Source organism: Phycodurus eques, chromosome 8 (genome assembly GCF_024500275.1).
Source record: "Phycodurus eques isolate BA_2022a chromosome 8, UOR_Pequ_1.1, whole genome shotgun sequence".
In the NCBI taxonomy this organism is placed as follows: domain Eukaryota; kingdom Metazoa; phylum Chordata; class Actinopteri; order Syngnathiformes; family Syngnathidae; genus Phycodurus; species Phycodurus eques.
In genome coordinates, this window is record NC_084532.1 from 25,261,402 (window position 1) to 25,281,890 (window position 20,489).

The 20,489-nt window shown below is 41.1% G+C and overlaps 2 protein-coding genes across 10 annotated transcripts in view; one reads left to right on the forward strand and one right to left on the reverse strand.

Moving 5' to 3' along the window:
- Window positions 1–26: 26 nt before the first annotated feature.
- Window positions 27–8,020, reverse strand: LOC133406536 (centrosomal protein of 135 kDa-like). Its single transcript, XM_061684206.1, has 12 exons — window positions 7,576–8,020; window positions 6,770–6,872; window positions 4,831–4,915; window positions 4,618–4,740; window positions 4,075–4,282; window positions 3,922–3,987; window positions 3,105–3,179; window positions 2,687–2,844; window positions 1,995–2,133; window positions 1,792–1,902; window positions 125–373; window positions 27–35 (listed from the first exon to the last, which is right to left on the reverse strand). Exons 5-12 carry the CDS (start codon window positions 4,141–4,143, stop codon window positions 27–29), a joined length of 876 nt encoding a protein of 291 aa, XP_061540190.1. The 5' UTR covers window positions 4,144–4,282; window positions 4,618–4,740; window positions 4,831–4,915; window positions 6,770–6,872; window positions 7,576–8,020.
- Window positions 8,021–8,936: 916 nt separating this feature from the next.
- The window catches only part of LOC133406242 (centrosomal protein of 135 kDa-like), a 37,305-nt gene continuing 25,752 nt past the window's right edge, over window positions 8,937–20,489 (forward strand). For 2 of the 9 annotated variants that reach the window (XM_061683707.1, XM_061683706.1), the window contains exons 1-33: window positions 9,563–9,882; window positions 10,140–10,261; window positions 10,737–10,897; window positions 10,973–11,140; window positions 12,110–12,231; window positions 12,327–12,533; window positions 12,612–12,677; window positions 12,752–12,820; window positions 12,958–13,108; window positions 13,184–13,392; window positions 13,467–13,604; window positions 13,687–13,818; window positions 13,894–13,962; window positions 14,389–14,520; window positions 14,605–14,730; window positions 14,810–14,935; window positions 15,025–15,153; window positions 15,234–15,368; window positions 15,461–15,598; window positions 15,701–15,838; window positions 15,913–16,050; window positions 16,127–16,264; window positions 16,345–16,476; window positions 16,557–16,694; window positions 17,727–17,858; window positions 17,924–18,049; window positions 18,126–18,239; window positions 18,318–18,443; window positions 18,522–18,647; window positions 18,725–18,856; window positions 18,926–19,045; window positions 19,123–19,242; window positions 19,324–19,455. In XM_061683707.1, the coding sequence (XP_061539691.1) occupies window positions 10,140–10,261; window positions 10,737–10,897; window positions 10,973–11,140; window positions 12,110–12,231; window positions 12,327–12,533; window positions 12,612–12,677; window positions 12,752–12,820; window positions 12,958–13,108; window positions 13,184–13,392; window positions 13,467–13,604; window positions 13,687–13,818; window positions 13,894–13,962; window positions 14,389–14,520; window positions 14,605–14,730; window positions 14,810–14,935; window positions 15,025–15,153; window positions 15,234–15,368; window positions 15,461–15,598; window positions 15,701–15,838; window positions 15,913–16,050; window positions 16,127–16,264; window positions 16,345–16,476; window positions 16,557–16,694; window positions 17,727–17,858; window positions 17,924–18,049; window positions 18,126–18,239; window positions 18,318–18,443; window positions 18,522–18,647; window positions 18,725–18,856; window positions 18,926–19,045; window positions 19,123–19,242; window positions 19,324–19,455 (4,212 nt within the window). In that variant the 5' untranslated portion in view covers window positions 9,563–9,882. Of the gene's footprint in view, window positions 9,194–9,562; window positions 9,883–10,139; window positions 10,262–10,736; window positions 10,898–10,972; window positions 11,141–12,109; window positions 12,232–12,326; window positions 12,534–12,611; window positions 12,678–12,751; window positions 12,821–12,957; window positions 13,109–13,183; window positions 13,393–13,466; window positions 13,605–13,686; window positions 13,819–13,893; window positions 13,963–14,388; window positions 14,521–14,604; window positions 14,731–14,809; window positions 14,936–15,024; window positions 15,154–15,233; window positions 15,369–15,460; window positions 15,599–15,700; window positions 15,839–15,912; window positions 16,051–16,126; window positions 16,265–16,344; window positions 16,477–16,556; window positions 16,695–17,726; window positions 17,859–17,923; window positions 18,050–18,125; window positions 18,240–18,317; window positions 18,444–18,521; window positions 18,648–18,724; window positions 18,857–18,925; window positions 19,046–19,122; window positions 19,243–19,323; window positions 19,456–20,489 lie in introns of those variants that run through there. The other 7 variants (XM_061683709.1, XM_061683713.1, XM_061683711.1 and 4 more) reach the window with 7 other exon arrangements.

Below are 20,489 nucleotides of genomic sequence, written 5' to 3' on the forward strand. Positions count from 1 at the left end.
CGCCTTCTCGCTCTCCAGTTGCTTTTTCAGCAGCTCTGTCTCCGATCGAACCTGGAGAACAAAGATAAATATACTGCGATGTTCTCGCGCTGAGAAAAAAAACCAAACAACAGCGAAGTCTCACCGTGTCGAGCTCCACGCTCTTGGATGTAAGCTCGCACGCGGCGAGCTCCTTGTCCGAGTCCAGTCTGGCGCAAAGCTCCCGGACGCAGGCCAGGTCGACGAGGAGAGCCGCCTGCCCTTCCTGGGCTTTGCGCAGCTCCACGCCAATGGCACTGAAGAGGTCCTTCCATTGCTGCAGCCCCCGCTCCCGCTTTTGCAGCTCAGCGTGGGCCGCTTGCAAGTGCTCCACCATCTCGAAATTCTCCTGATCCTGTGGTTAATGCATCAAAGTCATCTTACGGGCCAATTGATTCGCCTCATTTTAAGGGCCTCCTGGGTTTAGTAATGAATCAATTTGGGGTCAGCAACATCCCTAAAACGGACCCATTTTTGCAAGCCTCCAGGAAAGTTGAACATTGTTTTGCCCCTGACACCAGTTTCACCGATCTACACAAAATTTGGGAGACATATCTATCATACCAGGACACGTAAAAAAAATCTGAAGGACCAAGGTAGGAAATTGAAAAGGAAGTCCGCCATTTTGATCTGAAATAGCCATTTTGGGAAAATTGTTTGACTTGTACTGTGGTGGACTTGATATTGGGAATTTGCCCAAATTAGCCCAATCAAAGGCCGGGGGATACAGATGGGTGACGCTTAATTGCAAAGCTTCTTTGGCTACGCTTTCTAACATGGGTGGGGTTAAATTCGATCATTTTGAGGATTCTCTGGGGTAGTGTTCTGATTTTGATATGCCTGCAAAAAGTACCTTGGTACCGGTACTGTGACGATACCACGGCAGGTCTCATTAGAAAAAGCAGCGAAATAATGGCTGTCAAAAATGACTTCAAATTCTTTGTACTTTTAGCAATTCAAAATAACACTGGGTTAGTAATTAGGATACTCTGAAAAAAAAACTGAATTCAAAAAATACATTTTGAAGATTTGTAAACAGTCTTGAACATTTGAACACAAGAAATTGAAAGAAAATATCTTCATTCAAGTGCAAATGACTCATTACAACTACGTATCTGGCTGTGTGCTCTACTCCGCAACAAAAACTATTTATGAATTACATTGTCAACTGCAACCAGTCGGGAACAAGACTGGTTATCAAAAACTGAGTCACACTTGTTTGACTTGAAGCGAAGTCTTTGAAATGTGTCGTATACTGTTGAATTTGTGATATAATTCTCTCCCTCCCAATAGCTTTATAACACGCCTCGAAAACAGTTTTTGCTCTGGCAGTCGGCCACGTGAGCTAAATAATTCCAGTTGATCACTGCGTGCGAGAGTTTGTAGCCATGTCTCCGTGCCGTGTTTCGCCGTTTTGCACACACACAGGCCACTCTAGACACTTAAGTTGAAGAGCGCTGTTGGTGCATTTTTTTTTTTAACTGGCACTTAAAATCACGGTAAAGTATTATTTTTGCTGGTAAGGTACTGTGGTACTTTTAGGTACCAGTACACTGGGTTGAACTTTAGACTCGTACTGCAAAATTTTACCCAAATGAGTCCCGATCAGAAGCAGGTATACTAGGTGTGCAATGCTAAATTGTGATTATTTATTAAAATTTTTTTTTTTTGGGTCTCATGATCTCAAAGTTTGAAGATCATTTAAAGTATTTGCCACAAAAAAGGGAGCGTGATGGCTCATTCATCGCTGCTTGCGGCTTTCATTTTCCTTGCCTTTGTCCTCAGCAGGTCATCGATCCTGTACATTGCATTGATGTAAGCGTTCATGCTCAGTTTGAGCTCGTCCCGCTCACGCAGAACTTCCTCCATGCCAACGTGTGCAGCCTAGATGAGGCGACAGAGACAATACAACTTGGTGTTTTGGCCAAATATATGCAAACGAAAACAGGGAAGAATCCACATCTGATTATTATTACTTGCTTCTCTCTCGTCCTAGCGGTCAGGTCATCTTGGATCCTCATGTTCTCTCTGACAATGCATTCTTGGGAGTCGTGCCGCTGTTTTGGCAGGCCCGTGGGCTCCCTCTCGCGGCTATTTGGCGCTCCCTGCAGTTGACTGAGACGCAAAATACACAACAATTTTCCGCAAGCAATAATAGCAAGAGAATAATCTCCTCCAGGGTGAAATTGATCAGGGGATGTCGTCAATCTCTGTTAACCGTGGACCTCTGAGGCCTTTTGAGATTTGTGATTAAACTTGACTGTTGCTCATATTGTACTGAGCGGTCTGTTTTACCATGTCACGTAAAATTCCATATGTATGGCTATTGTCTCTTATTGTCTGCTGCTATGCAAAAAAAAAAAGGAAGTTCAGCACTGTCAAATGTAAAAACAAAACAAGTGACCACTCCCATTCACACTTGTAGACAATTATAGTCTTTCAAAATAGCTGTGAATTTTTGGAGTGCGGGAGTAAGCTGGAGTACCCAAAGAAAACCCACGCAAGCCCTGGGGAGAACATGCTAACATTGCACAGGAGCTGAGATTCCCAACCAGCCCGTCTCCGAAAGAAAAACTGCGATACAGCGCGCTGCAAAAGCTGAACTGCAAAGTAGCAGGGATTTACTGTACTTCTAAAATCTATAGTGCTTCTTATTTTAAAAACAAACCTTAAAGCGCAAGCTGCTTTCATCCGCTGTGACGCCGCCGCCGTCTCTGCACTCTGAAGCCGCTCCGCAGGCTGAAAGTCCCACCGCCGCTCCGCATCCCACATGCTGTCTCTCAACGTCTGGAGCTGTGAACGCAGCTCAAGTTTCTCCCGCTTCAGCTTCAACAGAACACACACACACACACACGTCAACAGGCAAGTTTCTGTGGTCAATTCCATGCTAGCCATAAGCTATTTGTGTCTGTCTGATTGGATACTTTTGATTCTTTTGTCACCACTGTAACCCTTCTGTGGTTTTTGAATGAGTTCTTCCCCGTGACTAACATTCATGCAGCGGAGACACAAACTCCAAACATGACAAGCCACAGATATGTTGGATGTTTATATTAGCTCAAATGTGTTAAAACAATCCGACTTACGTTCTGGACGGCATTTTCCAGGTCAACAAGCCGATCCAATGTGATTAAGCTACTTGAACTCGTCTCTGGAAGTTCCTGAGAATACAAAAATCCAACATTTAGAATAATAAAAATGGAAAGTAACTAGCTAATGGATAGTATATACTGTGTTCCAAATTGTTATACATATTGGATTTTAATTAAGCATTTATTACAGTTTTTTTGGGGCCATTTTTGCGGCACGTCATCTGTTTAGGTCATTGATATCAATTTCACTTTCAGGTTCAGGTTTGATCATTAGTTTCCCAAACGAGCCTCAATTAAGGAACATTTCTTGAGGAGGTTGTTCCACACTATTAGGCAAGCCACAGTTTTTATTCATAATGGATAAATGGAAGGTTCTTTCTGAAAAGCACAGATTAATCTTATGCCCAGCTTGTTCAGAGTGCAACTTTTAAAGCGCTACTGATGTGCAGCAAGCAAGTGTTTGAAGCTGCTGGAGTCGAACCCTGCTGAATTTGAGCGAGAGGACTGGTTGCCAGCCAATCATAGTATAACTACGCCTTCCGCAATAAAATAATTCTCATGCAAGACAATGCACCGTAAGACGCAGCAAAACAACAACAACAACAACATTAAAGCCGTGGCTGCTATCGGTACAAAAGTTGAAAAACTCAGTGTGGCAACCGTCATCCCCTGACTTCAACCCTATTGAGAACCTGTGGAGCTCCTTAAAACAAAGCTCTATGAGGGCAGTATTATTTCCTACTCAAATGAAATACAGACAGAAATTATCCTTGGAATGACAAACAGTAAATGCTTAATAACAGCATCTTACCGCTCTTATTTTTACAAGGTTATCTTCCAAATCTTTAATAACTTCCTGTTGACTTATAATGACTTCCTGTGGAGGATACAGAGGAAATAAACAACAAAATCAATTTGCAATCTACTTAATTTTCTTTTGTCTTTTGTCCTTGGGTATTCTCACTTTGGAAGCGGACAAGTTCCGGTAGGCGATATCCAGCACTTGTTTCTTATCCATCTTGGTTTGCTTCATGATGATTTTTTTTTTCCATCAGGTCACGACACAGTTTGTTGTTCTTCATGGACAGGTCGGCCACTTCGGCGGAGGACTTGTGCTGCAGTCCCTTCAGCTTCTGCTCCAGCTTCTTCTTGCTCTCTTGCAGGCTCTCGATCTGTGCGATAAAACTATTTGCAATAAAGTATGTTGTACCATTTAAAAAATTGCACACCTATATATGGGGACTGGTGCGCCAATACAACACATAAAAAACAAATTGCTCTTTCCTACCTTAGCTTTTTGTGACATTTATGTATATTGGAGTGCCGTGAGATTTTTTTCAATGTAAAATATGTGCCTTGGCTCAACAAAGGCTGGGAAAAAACTGATCTGGATTACGCCACATATAAGAGCAGTAAGAATACACTGCGAATTTTCTTTTTCTTTTTAGGGCTCTCATAGTTTAAAAGTCGATTAAGACAAAAATCGCTGCATGCGCGCATGCTTTACCTGAATGTTAAGAAAGCCGATCAGTTTCTTATTGCTTTTGTTCTGATCCTCCAAAGAGACGACATCACGAGGTCCATGAAGTGCATGATTCAGATTATCGATCTCTTTGTCCCTCTCGGCCACCTACACCACGTATTCAATGGGGAGTGAAAATTCCATGACAACATTCACCGCTTTTATAACGCTCTTCAATTGCAGTTGCTGTTCACTTACTTGGGTAAGTAAGAGTGTTATACACCCGTGGGCGTTTTCCAGGTCAGATTTGATTTTTGTGATGTCATCCTGCAGCCCGAGAAGCCTACAAAAATAAAATGGCAATGGTAAGTGCTGAACACAATCGTCATACAGTAGAACCTCCAAAATGTTTCCTTAAAGGGGAACTAAACACTTCCCCCTTCCCCCGAGAATACGTTGTTGCAAGTGCCAGCGCAAGCCAAAACAACATTTTAGCAAGTTCGGGTTCAAATCATCACGTCGTCAAACCGTACTTATGCTAGTTATCGTAGTAATACACAGGATGTCCGCTTGCCTGTTATCCGGGTTTGGTCAAGTGATGTTCCGCACATAGCATGGTGGTCTTGAGATGGAGGAAGATTTATGACTCATTCAGTTTAATTCTTATTTTACAAATGCAATATTTAGCATTAATAATTAATCCATGTTTTGAATAGTGCTGGCACATACAATGTGTTTTTTAAATGTGGGTTTAGTTTCCCTTAAATGGAAATAATATCAGCTGAATATATATAATATCAGCTGAATTAATTTTGTCCAGGTTCAGTCTGTCAATGAACTGCAAGTAACATTTTAATGTTCGTCAGTGGCAGGTGGTTCATTTGGTAACTGGGCCTTCAGTTGGGATTTGGCAGACTTAAGCCACCCCTTACTACCACCACTATCACAACGATAGAAAACATCAATAGTCTCCAAGCTAGTGACTCGCCAAACTGAAAATGCATACTCTTTCGGGTTTAAATCTGAAGATTGACTCGGCCAGTCTTAAAAACAATTGTCGCCACAATGACGACGAATCTGCTTCAGAAGTACCCTCGTTCAAGCAGAGATCGCACAAAAAACAGTAAATTCCATCCATCCATCCATTTTCTGAGCCGCTTCTCCTCACTAGTGTCGCGGGCGTGCTGGAGCCTATCCCAGCTATCATCGGGCAGGAGGCGGGGTACACCCTGAACTGGTTGCTAGCCAATCGCAGGGCACATACAAACAAACAACCATTCGCACTCACAATCACACCTACGGGCAATTTAGAGTCTTCAATTAATGCATGTTTTTGGGATGTGGGAGGAAACCGGAGTGCCCGGAGAAAACCCACACAGGCGCGGGGAGAACATGCAAACTCCACACAGGCGGGGCCGGGGATTGAACCCGGTCCTCAGAACTGTGAGGCAGACGCTCTAACCAGTCGTCCAACGTGCCGCCCAAAACAGTAAATTGATAGATTTAAAATTTGTCTTTGTTAAATAGTTTAGTAATGTAAAAATAAAAACATTTGTAAATTTTTCATTGAATATTTGTGAGGGGGATTTGTGAAAAATGTATGTACTTACATGTAATATTTGTGTATTTTGCAGCTATTATTTATTTTTAAATTGTTTTCTCATTTTAAAAAAAATATGTTTTTTTGTGTAATATTTGTGTTTTATTTGTCTATGTTTGTCATTTACCCCCCAATGTTTGTATTTCTAATGCTTTTGTATTTTTTGACAAATACTTTGTTTGTTTTTTTGTCTCATACTCACAACAGATGCTAATTAATTAAATGTATTAATGTGTGCATATCACTCAAGATATATTTTGCAAGTTGAACTTGGCTTGCTCTGACAAACCAATCAGAAGATAGGAAAAAAACTGATGTCATCCAAGGCCAGCGCTCTGGCCCTGTGAGGATAAATCTGACATCTGATTATTTAAAGAAACAATCCCATTGCCAATATAAGTTACATGAGTCAGTTTTTGTGTTAGTAAATAGCTGATGCATTCAGCTACAGTCTAATTAGCGTCTGTCAAATAAATGTATGCGTAATTGATATTCTGTTTGTCATGGGACTTTCAATATCTGTCACTACTGGAGCATTTCTGTTAAAATTCTTTGGTGGCGGCTTACAACAACGAGCACTTTGGATATTCAACAAACCTTCCATCTGCCAGTAGCAGTCCGTCATCTCCGTGATCAGGTGATTTGGGTGGAGGCTGGTTAGGAGGGGGTATGACTTCATGGGTCTGCATCTCTGTGACGCCTGAAAGGAATAACTACTTGCTTTACACATGTCAAAAAAATGTGACAGGTACATAATGCCAAGCTCCCCTCAATGTCAATCAAATAGTCTTATAGTACACTCATAGCCAAAGTACAGGAAGCTTCATATTGTTTTAATCTTCTTATAGTGCAATGTTACTCTTCAAACTGTGTATAATGTTACAATTTCACTTTTTTTTTCTAATCCAATAAAGTAATTATTTAAAAGCCCCGAACCATGAACAGGATAAGCGATATTGAAAATGGATGGATGGCATTTAAGCCTTTCCAGTTAACATGGGTATTTGACTTCTTAAGCCGTCAATGGCAGTGAATGTGTTAAGCGAAGCTTAAAAAATTTTTTTTTGTATATTCAAATGCAGCGTTTTAACGGGGAAGCTGTGGATAACGATATACAGTGATCCCTTGTTTTTCGCAGTTAATGGGGACCAGAACCCCCCCGCGAAAGGTGAAAAACCGCAAAGTAGGATTTGCCCCCCCAGGAATTTTCGTGTATGTGGGTACCAGAATGTTTAAAATATGTAAACAGTATTTATTTATACTTTACATATTTGAGACAAAGATTACAACAGTACACGTATTTACTTAAATCTTTAATTATAAAACCTTATACAGTAATTAACATTCATCAACATTGCCTTCTGAGCAGAGGCTTGCGTAGGTGGCGAAGGAGAGGCTCTCACTTGACTCGTAGAGGCTTTAGGTTCACTCGGAGACTCTTCTGCTGGAGGCGCTGATGGTGTAGCTGGGGTTTTACCTTGAAGAAAAACATGGTGATGGGTAGTTGTTGTCTTTGTTTTTTCTTTTGCTTCAAAATTCCCGTCCAAGGACATAACCCTGTCTCTTATTATGTGGCATTACCACACGTTTCGCTTCCTTATTGAAGCAGTTTTGCAGATGTTTGCTTCCTCTTTCTTCATTCATTCACGCCATAACGGCGTGCCGCAGATGCACAACTTCTGCCCTCTTTGATCATATCTAAACGTTTCACTTTTTCGCTGATGGTCATCATCTTCTTCTTCCTCTTGGGCGCCCCGGAGGAAGCTTTCGTAGGGGCACAGCGCTTAGGCGGCATTGTAAGGGCTTAACTCATCCAAAAAAGTTATCGCTTAAACAAAAAACATTATCACGAACAGAACACTAAGATACGGTATGCGAGACAGTCAACAGCGTGGACGAGACTGGCGAGACACAACAAGGGAAGATGCTGGGTGAGGCTGCGAGGATGCGCAGCCAATCAGCTCATGGGATAAATCCACTCGTGCTCTCATTGGTCGATGTTACGCCGGGAACCAATCACGCACCTTGTATGAGTGCCCGTGGCATGTACAGTACAGTACAGGCATGTACAAAGCCTCTGAGTCAACTCATCTCTTTGTTTGGCATGCAGGGAAACCTTCTCTCTCGCACATCAACATGAAACAACACGTCTTTCCGCAATATGGCTGTTGATATGGCTGTATTTTTTCATTTTTATTTTTTGATGAATTAGTTTTTTTTTTTGATGAATATTTGGGGAAAACCCGCGAAGCACTGCTGCTGCAAAACGTGAAGCACGAAGTGGTGAGGGAACACTGTAGTGGCATACAGTAATATTAAATATATATTTGAGGCTAAGAACCGCCTAGGTTTTGATGAACACTTACACCGACTACGCTACTGCATTTTAATGTCATGACAATAGTAGGCTAAACTAAAATCTTTCGTTTTTTTATTGATTTATTTTAACCTTCTTTTATTAATGTAAGGACATTGAAAACAGATTCTCATTTGCAATGCCGACCTGGCTGCAGACACGTTGGTACTTGGTGTAAAATGTTTAGGGAACCACTGAGATAATTTCCACTACACTGCCAGAGTTGCAATGTTGCACGGCAACGAGAATGACCAATAATCAATATTTATGGCCTAAATAGAGGGTCTCAAAAACTAATTTGGCTTCCCGTCCCAATGGAGGCGTGCGTGGGTTTGGCTCTGGACTGCACATCTACGTTTGCACGGACGTGTATCATCATAGTAATAACCGGAGGACATTTTAGTTTTACCTCCGGTGACATGGTCCAAGTGGCACTTCACAATGTGGCCCTCCCCGGCCGGTTGAGGCTCCCCGGTTCCGTGTGATGGCTCCACAGTGACATCGCTGTTTTTCTCCCTCTGTCAGAACTAGTTGCAACAAGTCCAAAGAGCATGGAGGACTCCACTCCTGTTACGTAAATACACCGGCAACGTAACGTGAAAAGAGTTGAAATGTTATTTTATTCACACATTATAAACACGGAGGCGACAATATGCAGATGAAAGGTTGGCATATGTTTGTGTTTCACGGCCTGCGTCGCGTGACGTCATCGACTAACTCGCATAATTGAGCTAGCTAGCATAAATGAGCTAGCTACTGCTGCTAATGTTTTTGACGGGCAGGCGCTAATATACAGTTTTACGAGTATATATATATATATATATTTTTTTAGAAATTTTTTATTTTTAAAATTTTTTGAACAGTATGTTCATATATGCTTCATTATAATTATGAAAAGTACATTTAAAAAGCACGAAGGGAGTCATGAACAAGTCTTTGATCTTATGTTGTAACGCATCATAAAGACAAAGTCCGTCGTGTTTTTTATTTTTTCAATATAATGAATATCTAAATATTCACAATGGCCCGCACACTTTGGACGCACTAATACTCTATCTTTTGTAAAGCCAAACTGTTCACTATAGATGTGTTTATAAATAATCGACGCCAGGGCACTTTCTGATGCCAGTAAAAGGATTGACTCCTCCTGGCCTAAACTGAAAAGGATGGCTAAAAGTTTTACTATCTGGAGTTGCCCTGCCAGGTATACGCCAAATTGGGATGTTTTCTATATCCTTAAAAAACAAATCCAAATTAATCCATCAGAATTTGTGCGTGACACAGTTTAATCAAGTGGATGTAAGTAGTTGTACACAAGAGTAGCCATTTAGACTGGGAGACAAACATCTATCAGGTTTGTGTAAAATTTACATTTTTGACTGACGCTTCACACATTCAAATTGTGGTGGTATAGAAGAAGGCTAAAATCATCAGTCAAGCCATTTACCATGTTTTCTCAATCGCCTCTGATTTAGCCAAATCATGACATGTAAGGGTTTGTTTACTATGAGAATACTTGAGCTTTTGCCACCTGTAAGCATGTGTGACAATTTGGTGATTAGGGAATCACGTTTTCCTTGATGCTTATCAATTTTCCAATGTTTATGGCAGATGAGCACCATGGCTGTCAACAAAGAGAGGAAAAGGTCCAAGCTGAGGGGTCACCTGCACATGATGGGCTACAATCACTATCTAGGAGCAGAATCTGTGCCTCTTGTTGAGAAACTTTTCAGGTGCAACCGTCATTTATCCCTCCTTGACATTGAGAATACAGCCAACCCTCGCTGTTTTACGAGGGTTATGGACTAAGACCCACCACGAATAGAAAATGTTTCTGATTGTCAGTGTTTTAAACAGTGAACCCCTGCCTATTCACGTTTCGCTTTTCACAAATTCACGTTACTGTTTTTCTTTCCTGTGGATACTATCCACAGCTATTAGCTGAAAAACGAACTAAATAACTAATGTAAGATCTCTGGCAAATAGAAAAGTAGTAATTGGTGTCAAGGAAGTATGTCAAAGTAATCCAGTATGACTAAGAGACTGATGTTTTTTTGGGAGGGGAAAGGAGCCAAATTTAGCCTGGGTTGTTTGTGGAGAGTCTTCATTGTTGTTTGACAGCTGGTATTTTTACGGGTGTGAAAGTGACAGATCTGCACGTCCAGTGTATTTTTTTTAAAACTCATCTGCAATAATTTGTTAACACAGTGATCTGGTCCACACAACCGAAAGCCTGAACGAATCCCAACGATCAACAGACAAGTCAGAGAAAGAAAGCCAAAACTCTGATGTCCGCCTGACCCGTGAGAACCAAAAGCTTCACCTTGAGCTCATGATGGTGAAGGGCGAAAAAGCCCACGTGAGCAAAGGTAACCGTCATGTGAGGGTGTGACCATAATCAGGTCCACGGTGACCCCCGTGAAACCGTTTATTTCTCGTTGCAGAGTTGAAGGTCTACATCACGAAGCTGGACGATGAGCTTGCTTTACTGAAGTCTTTGAACAAGCGGTATGTCCAAAAGATCCACAGCCTGGAGAAGGACTGCAAAGAAAAGGCCAGAATCATCCGTCAATTACGGAGGAAGAATTTGAATGTCGAGGCGCAGGCAGAAGGTAAAGTCACAGGGCTTTTGATTGCAGTGTTAGCACAGATACCCTATTTACGAAAGATAAAAACATTTGTGGAGTCATGTATTTGTGTATCCTGTGGGGGGTGCTTCGGGAGTATATAATAAACTAACCACTTCTTCGTTGACCTATGCACTACCCCACAAAGTTTCATGAAGATCAGGTAATTAACTAGCCAACCAACCAACCAGTTATTCTTTGGCCCACTCACCATCCCAAACTCACCAAGTTTCAAGGACATCAGATTAGTAGTATTTGTGTAATCCTGTGGGTTAATTGACCATCTGACCAATCAAACAATTAACTTATTAGTAATTACCCACTTTTAGCCACCAACCCACCAAGTAGTTATTCCATGGCCTATGCACCATCCCTATACCAAATTTTATGAAAATGGATAAGTAGTTTTTCCGTAATCTTGTTTACTGAGAAACTATCCAACTAGCAACATAACTTAACACATTATTTTTTTGTCCATGCACCTACCCACTAAGTTTCAAGGAAATCAGGGCAGTACGTTTTACGTCATCCTGTTGACTGATTAACCAACAAGTCAGCTAATTTAACATAATCGTGATCAGCAACTTCATCCAAAATCCACCGTCGCATCCTTTCATGGAATTCGGGTAGGTATGTTTGACTGTCTGACTGGACAACCAATTAACCAACTTGCAATTAATAATTAAGTACTTAAGTATCTTTTCTTTGGCCCATACGCCACTCTTCTACAATGTATAAATGAAATCAGATAACCACTAAGTACTGTAATTGGAATTAAAACATAATCTCCTGCCGCGCAGGATACAAGATTGTCAGAGAAAATAACTGAATCGCAATTGACTGAATCGTCGTCTTGATTGAACGAAACAAATATAAAGTACAGTATGGGTCTTTATACCTGTTCTGTCCTCCTTTAGATGGGAAAAAAGATGAGTAATCCTTCTCTTCATACAGCACTTCATGTCACGTCTCCGTCTGATGAGCCGCATGCAGCCGGCCTGCAGCAGGAAGAACTCACAAAATTAAAAACAGAGCTGGAAAATTCTCAGGAACACATACAACTCTTAAATAACCAAGTAAGTCAATCAGAGATTGGTTGTGGAACGTAGTTTGCTTTCCAGAAATGTTATTTTATAACTCTTTGTCTTTTTGCGTGTATTGCTGTACACAGATCGATGAACTGCAAGAGACCAACGTCACACTGGAACAAAAGGTCAAGGGAGTGGGGCACAAGTCCTCCACCAAAGTGAACGACCTCACCTCGAAGAACCATGAATTGTGTCAAGAGATCACGGACATACGCAACCTCGCCAGGATGATGGAGATGGAGAAGAGGCAAAAGTTGAAAACTGCTGAAATGAAATTGCAAGATCTGAAAGTGAGGATGAATTTGGATCACTTAGTTCAACCCTGAGAGAAACATCAAAGAGTGAAAATTTGTTTCTTCCTCCAACAGGACGTTAACCGAAAGCAACAGGAAGTCATTAAAAACTTGGAGGATCAGCTCAGTAAAAAAAGAACGGTCAGGGCTGCATATATGGTAGATTTAGTAACAGTTTTTTTTTTCACTTTTTCACTCCTGATGCCTCATTGTAGACTTCAGATCTCCCAGGCGAACACGAACAGAAACCAAGGACTGTTGACCATCAGGACGACATTCACGTTGTAAGCTCTGTTACGGTTTTAACACATTCACTGCCATTTACGGCTTTAGAAGTCAAATATCCATGTTAACTGGGAAGGCTGGCAGTAAACCGTAAACCGCCCCGCTGTTCTTGTTTTTGGGGGATTTGTATACGCAGGAAGCTTCTGACCTGGAGTTTATAAAATCCGAGCTTGCGGATCAGTTGGGGGATCTCAGAGAGCAGAATGAAAATTTTAAGGGAATGGTGGATTTACTGGCAGCAGAGAAAAGCAGGCTGCAGGAGAAAGTGCAGAAGATGATGTCCGTTGGTAAACTGCAGTGCATTTTTGACTTCTCCTAGATTCTGTACCACTACCAGTGATCTGTGAGTTGCTGTTCTCCAGAGAAAGTCTTGGTGCTGGAGTTGGAGGGCTGGCGGACGAGATACGGCATTTGTGGAAGGGCACGCTCGCCATCGCGTCTGGATGCCTTTGTCAAGAGTTTGGAGGAGGAAAGGGATCATTATCGCCAGGAGGCTGAACACTATAAAAACGTTAGTGTGTCCAGCAGCTCCAGTCGCAGTCCGGACAGGCAGAGGAGTCAGGGAATCGAGGTAAGAGAGGACTTTAAGGTTAGTAAAAAACATTTGTCCAGACTTGTTGCCCAACACCACATGGCCATTTATAGAAAATAAAACAGCAGCCTGAGGACCAAAGCTCAAATCCACCTGATGAAATTTGCAACCTGAAAGAGGCACTCAGACTGGTAGAAGAAAATCTCCACCAGGTGACGAAAGAGAAAATCTCTCTGATGGAAGAATTGAACGTGAGTACCTCAGGATTTCCTGTTTTCCACACATATGCTTTATTATGGATCTTGACAGATGTCTCTTAACATGTAACAAAAGGAAATGCAGAAGGCCCACCAAAGCTCAAACACGCCTCCTGGAATCCTGAAACCGAATGAAAAGTTCATACAGGCAGCAAAGAAAACCCAACAATTGACTAAAGAAAAAGACAGACAGATAGAGGAGATTGAGGTTAGCATGGACGGACTACTGTTCGTTACTAATCTTAATCACATATGAACTTCGTAATAACTTCGTTCTCCACAGCACGAGCGACGCAACTCGAATACATCGGATGAGATCTCAAACCTGCCGCCAGAAGAAAACCTCCAACAGGTGACCGCAGAAAAAGACGCACTGGAGGAGGAATGTAGAGTTAGTACTTATGGCTCTTCTGTTGTAGACACAGTTTTGCATCATGATTGATCTTTAACACATACAGCCACATCAAGCCCCACGATTTAAAAAGGAGTAGTTAAAATCATGTCTTTTAAAATAATCAAATCCATCAGTCTCTGTAAGATTCCTACACCTTTCCACTGGAATTTGGAGCCACTATCTTTGGCCAGCTGCTTCAGGTCTCGCATTGCAATCCTGCCCAATTATTCTTTGGTAGACTTCAGATTTTTACAGTCATGCACACAAAGACATCCAAGTGCCCAGAACAGCAAACCCAAAACACACTAGTGAATGTCGATCATGAACTTGCAGCTTTGAGATTGTCCGTGCCTAACAGAGGATGTCCCCAATCTGTAACGAAAGCAGCTGCAGCCCGAACAGCACGACTCTACCGTGTTTGCTGAAATACTGGGCCTGAAAGAGGAGCTTAGCTTGGCTGAAGAAAAAACCCAGCTGTTGACGGCTGAAAAAGACTCACTCATGGAGGAGTTTCAGGTTTGTGGCATAAGACCGCTTGTGATTCTACACCGATGTTCATAGATTTGGATAGTTCGAAGTATGGATTTCTTGAACCGTTAGCAAAAGCAGCTGCAGTGTGAGCAACACACCTCAGAAATGTCAAACGTCCGGGAGCGCCTCAAACTAGCGGAAGAGAAAATCCAGCAGCTGATGGGTGAAAAACATGCACAAATGGAAGAATTAAAGGTTGGTGGAGGATCACCTTCCTGTGTATTATACTGAATCTTTGTATGGATTTGTCAACACATAACATTTTCTCATTTAGCAAATGCAGGAGCAGCATGCAGCACCATCTGCTGAAATCACAAAGCTGAAAGAAGAGCTCCGTTTGGCCAAGGAAAGAATCTCACAGGTGTCGACTGCAAAAAATCTACTAATGGAGGAACTAAAGGTTGGTAGCCTACTGGAGGAGCACTTGTATCATTAGGATTGTGATGACCCTTTAACAGATGTACACTTCCCAACATTTAACAAATGCAGCAGCAGCATGAAAAGCAAATCTCCAATGCTTCCGCTGAAATCTCAAAACTAAAAGAGGAGCTTCAACGGGCAGAAGAAAAGATCCAGCAGTTAACTTCTGAAAAAGACTCACTGATGGAGGAGTTTAAGGTTGGTACGAGAGGACTTCCTGAGTTGTGACATGATAGAATGTTATAAATGAAGTTGTCAATACTGCATTTCCATAACAGAAGCAGCTCCAGCACGAGGAGCACGACTCAAAAATATCTGCTGAGATGTTCACACTGAAAGAAAAGCTTAAAAATGCTGAAGAGAAAATTCAGCAGGAGAAGTCAGAAAAAGGCATAAAGATGGAGGAATTGAAGGTCAGTACCAGAGGATCTTCTGTGTCCATGTTGGGTGCACATTCTTATGGATCTTAATCTGAATATCAGAAAAACAAATTTTAAATCCTTAGAAAATGCAGATACAGCTCGACAACGACAGCTTAAGTACATCTGATGAAATCGCAAACCTGAAAGAGCAACATAGATTGGCTGTAGAACAAATCCATCTAATGATGGACGAAAAACAGTCACTGATGCAGGAACTGAAGGTTTGTACTGCAGGACTTCCTGTGCTGATTCCCCAAATCTGCTCACGAACATTGGTCCCATTGGAGCTAATTAATTCTGAATGAATTTACTTCTACACGCAGCAACAGAAGCTACAGCATGAGCAACACATCTCCAACACGTGCGCTGAAATCTCAGACCTGAAAGAGAAGCTCAGAGTGGCTGAAGAAAAAATCCAGCAAGTTACGGCAGAAAAAGACAAGCAAATGAAGGAATTTAAGGTTGGTACTGGAAGACTTCCATTATCTCTGCAGATATGAATGAATTCATCAACACTACATTTTCTAATCTATAGCAAAAGCAACTACAAGATGAGGAGCATAACTCAAAACAATCTGCTGAATTGTTAACACTGAAAGAGAAAATCACAAAGGCAGAAGAAAAACTCCACCAGGTGAAATCTGAAAAAGACACACAGAGGGAAGAATTTAAGGTAAGTATTGGAGGACGTCCTCTGGTGTTCATGTCGGTTCTTCAATCAAGAATACACTACGTTTCCCACTCCATAGCAAATTCAGCTGAAGCACGACGAGCAGCACTCAAAAACCTCTGCGGAAATATTAACGCTAGACGAGAAGCTCCGACTGGCAGAAGAAAAAATCCAACAAGTGAAAGCTGAAAAAGACTCACTGACGGAGGAATTGGAGGTAAGCACAGCGACATGACCATCTACAGTGTAAGGTACATGTATTTGTGTACCTGAATAAATGTCCTATTTCAACGACAGCTGCAACAGAGTGCCGATCAAAACTCAAATACATCTGCTGAAGTTGTAGAACTGAAAGAGAAACTCAGAGTAGCAGAAGAAAAAATCCAGGAGTTAACGGCTGAAAAAGACTCACTGGTGGAGGAACTGGAGGTTGGTACCAGAAGACTTCTTGTGCTGGTATACGTCATCATACGGATGAATTAAACAAAGTTATATTTACTATTTTATAGGAAATGCAGCAGCAGAATGAGCAACTCACCTCAAACACATCTGCTGAAATCGCTAAACTGAAGGAGAGTCTCAGACTGGCAGAAGAAAAAATCCAGCAGGTGACGGAAGAAAAAGACTCACAGTTGGAGGAACTTGAGGTAAGCACCGGAGAAAATTACAATGTTGCGTGATGGATATGATGCACCGTAATAATGCGTATTTAGACTACATTCGTGTTCCAATTTAATTGGTTGTAAAATCAACTGCAACCAACATACACTTAAGGATCTGAGTGATGTGGCCAAAACCGACTGAACTGTCAAGCAGTCTGCCAGGTTCGGCAACTAGTTTTCATGAGTGGCCAACCATCGGCCACTGGTTTGGCAGCAATTCAAGATTTGAATAGCTGGGAAACACCAATCAGAAATGCACTTGAGCTTTTCACAAAAAAAAACAAAAAAAACAAAAAAAAAAAACCTTTCCAGGTCCAGGCATGAGCGAGACCCAGTCGGCCACTGGGGGGCTGCCATGCCATAACAATACAGACAATGTAAAATACATGAACAATCTATATTGTGTTTTACAATAATGTTTACTAATACCATATTCATAATTTTATATGTACGTATGACTAGAAAGCAAAGCGTGGAGAGTCACCAAATTGCACAGGTGCAGTCAGGGAATGGGGCGATCGATCATTGCCAACAGCCTCTTAAAATATCCACAATCTCCTGTTTTTGTTGCTAACCACTTTTTCCCTGATTATGCCCAAAAAAATTTTGGGTTCCAAAAAACAAATTTTTATACAAGACGATATATTGAATGTGGAGCCTCAAAATATTTTACAGGGTCTCAATTTTCCATTGCAACACGGCATTAGATGTGCAGCGCTCAATCGCTAAATTGTTATATTAAATATGACACGTAACTCCAGACTGTTCCACTCTATCCATTGACCACTGCTGCAACTGACAACCCCCCCCGCCCCCCCACACAAAAACAAACAAACAAACAAACAAATAAACTATAAATGGATTCTTGATCCTCATTGAAATTTAAGATCAGGAGCTTTTACCCGCCTTACAACAGTTCATAGAAATCAGTAGCGATGGTAGTTTTTTACCTAAGCCTGTTAGCTCACAAAAACATCCTTGGCATGTAATTGATGTTCTCTTCTCTAAATGTTCTAGCTGCAGCCAGTCGACGAAAGCTCAAAGCACACATCTGACGAAGTTTTAGAACTGAAAGACAAGCTCAGATGGGCTGAAGAAAAAGTCCAGCTGGTGACTTCTGAAAAAGACTCAGTGATGGAGGAGTTGAAGGTTGGTAGCAGAAGACTTCTTTACAGATAGGGATGTATTCAACAAAAACTGCATTTTCAAATCAGAAACAGCAAAAGACAAGTTCAAGTACAGCTGATGAAATCTCAAAGCTGAAAGAGAAGCTCAGACTGGCAGAAGAAAACATCCAGCAATTGACCGAAGAAAAAGACTCATTGATGGAGGAATTGAAAGTTGGTACCAGAAGACTCTCTTTTCATCTTAACGAATATCGCTAAGTTTAACAAGACTACATTTCTTAACCCATAGAAAAATAACAGTTCAATCACATGTGATGAAATCTCCAACCTGAAAGAGAAGCTTACACTGGCAGAAGAAAACATCCAGCAGTTGACTAAAGAAAAAGATTCAAAAGCTGTTGAGGTAAGTAAAAAGAGAAAGTTCATGGTCAGTTGCAAAAATTATATTCATCAAGACTACTTTTCTAATTGGGAACAAAAGCAGAAGCAACGTGATGACCAAAGCGCAAATGTGGCTGCTGAAGTTGTTAAACTGAAAGAGAAGCTTCGACGGGCGGAAGACAACATCCACCAGTTGACTAAAGAAAAACATTCAAAAGATGTTGAGGTAAGTAAAAAGAGAAAGTTCATGGTCAGTTGCGAAAATTGTATTCATCAAGACTACTTTTCTAATTGGGAACAAAAGCAGAAGCAACGGAATGACCAAAGCACAAATGCGGCTGCTGAAGTTGTTAAACTGAAAGAGAAGGTTCGACGGGCGGAAGACAAAATCCAGCAGTTGACTAAAGAAAAAGCTTTAAAAGAAGTTGAGGTAAGTAACAAGAGAAAGTTCATGGTCAGTTGCGAAAATTATATTCATCAAGACTGCTCTTCTAATTGAAACAAAAGCAGATGCAATGTGATGACCAAAGCGCAAATGCAAATGCTGAAGTTGTTAAACTGAAAGAGGATCTTAAATGGACAGAAGACAAAATCCAGCAGGTGACGGTGGAAAAAGACTCACTGATAAAGGAGTTGAAGGTTAGTACAAAGACTTTTTCTGTTCAGATAGGGCCGAATCCAACAAAAACTACATTTCCTAACCCGTAGCGAAAGGCCAGTTTAAACACATCTGAAGAACTCTCCAACCTGAAAGAGAAACTCAGATTGGCTGAAGAAAAAATCCATCAAGTGACAGCTGAAAAAGACTCACTGATGGAGGAACTGAAGGTTTGTACCAGAAGACTTTTCTTTCGAGCTTTACAGCTATGGATGAATTCAACAACACAACATTTCCTAATCCATAGCAAAAGACCAGTTCAAACACATCTGAAGAAATCTCCAATCTGAAAAAGAAACTCGGATTGGCTGAAGAAAAAATCCAGCAGGTGACAGCAGAAAAAGACTCACACAAGGAGTTATTGAAGGTTGGCGCTGCTCGCTAAGACACGCCACTGACAACAAAATGGTCATCAAGGGGAATTAATGTCCTGATCTTCCATCAAAAGCAGATCTGTGGCGATCCAAGCTCAAATACATCTGCTGAAGCTTTGAATATGTTGAGAGACAATCTTAAACTGGCAGACGAAAAAATCCAGCGGGTGACGGCTGAAAAAGACTCCCTGAGGGAGGAATTAAAGGTAAACATGGGTATTGCCATTATGATTCCATTATCAGTCCTATTATTTACTGTTTTATGCTATCTAAAGTTATTTTAACAGCATCGCTAATGGTGGCTAAACACCTTTTGTATAGCACTAAAGTTAAACTATATTGGAACTCTTTATCAGGGTGGCCAGACTTCCCTGCTGCCATACGGACATGGACATGAAAACAGGATTCTCGACCTGCAGAATGTCATTCATAGTGTAAGCCCCATTGCAGTCTGACGTGACATTTGTCAACACTGCAGTGCACACTCCCAATCTGGAACATTGATTTGAGCCGGAGTAACCTTTCACATTTTGGAAAGTTGAATCAGAAAAACTGAACTCGATAGAAAACAAAAACAACGAGCTAGAATACTGAAATATGTGTCTTTTGAATACAGGTATGTGTGTTATTCGCTTAAGTATTTCAACATGGGATGGCGGTCAACATTTTTGAAAGGTTTCCAGTAAACTTCCATGAGAAATCTAGCTGGGGAATTTTGGATGTATTCCAAATTGGAAACTTTCTATTGGAATTTATGGGAATTGAGGATAATTTAATGTTGTAAAGGTATCATATTCAAGCATAAATATAAACATTTTGTTTTGTCTTAAGCAGACATCAATGCAAAAAAATACAATTAAAAAGCATGACATTTCACCAAATGTATTTGTAAGTAGAACTTTGTCATGTTTTAAATATTTCATTGATCATAGAAATTTGGGTTACATCGTCGCCGTAGGATGACAACACCGACGTAAGCCGAGTACACGCTATTCTCTTTCAAATGGCACGTAAAAACAGTCATGGCTTAGTGAATTCCAACTTTGCCAAAAAGCAATTTGCAACTAGTTTGGAATTAATAGCCTATTAAAACACATTCACTGCCATTGACAGCTTTAGAAGTCAAATATCAATGTCAACTGGGAAGGCTGGCAGTGAATGATTTTTAAGTTTCTCACCTCAAACATGTATTGTTTGTTCATTTGACTTTTTCTGCAAGAACTGCCATGGCATTGCCGTC

Bases quoted from the DNA above. Each gene is read 5' to 3' on its own strand.
- LOC133406536 (XM_061684206.1), bottom strand. From the start codon at position 4,143: ATGAAGCAAACCAAGATGGATAAGAAACAAGTGCTGGATATCGCCTAC. The intron at 1,903-1,994 runs GTAATAATAATC...CGCCTCATCTAG, and splicing joins CTAGGACGAGAGAGAAGCAA to GCTGCACACGTTGGCATGGA. The intron at 374-1,791 runs GCAAGGAAAATG...CATTAACCACAG, and splicing joins ATGACCTGCTGAGGACAAAG to GATCAGGAGAATTTCGAGAT.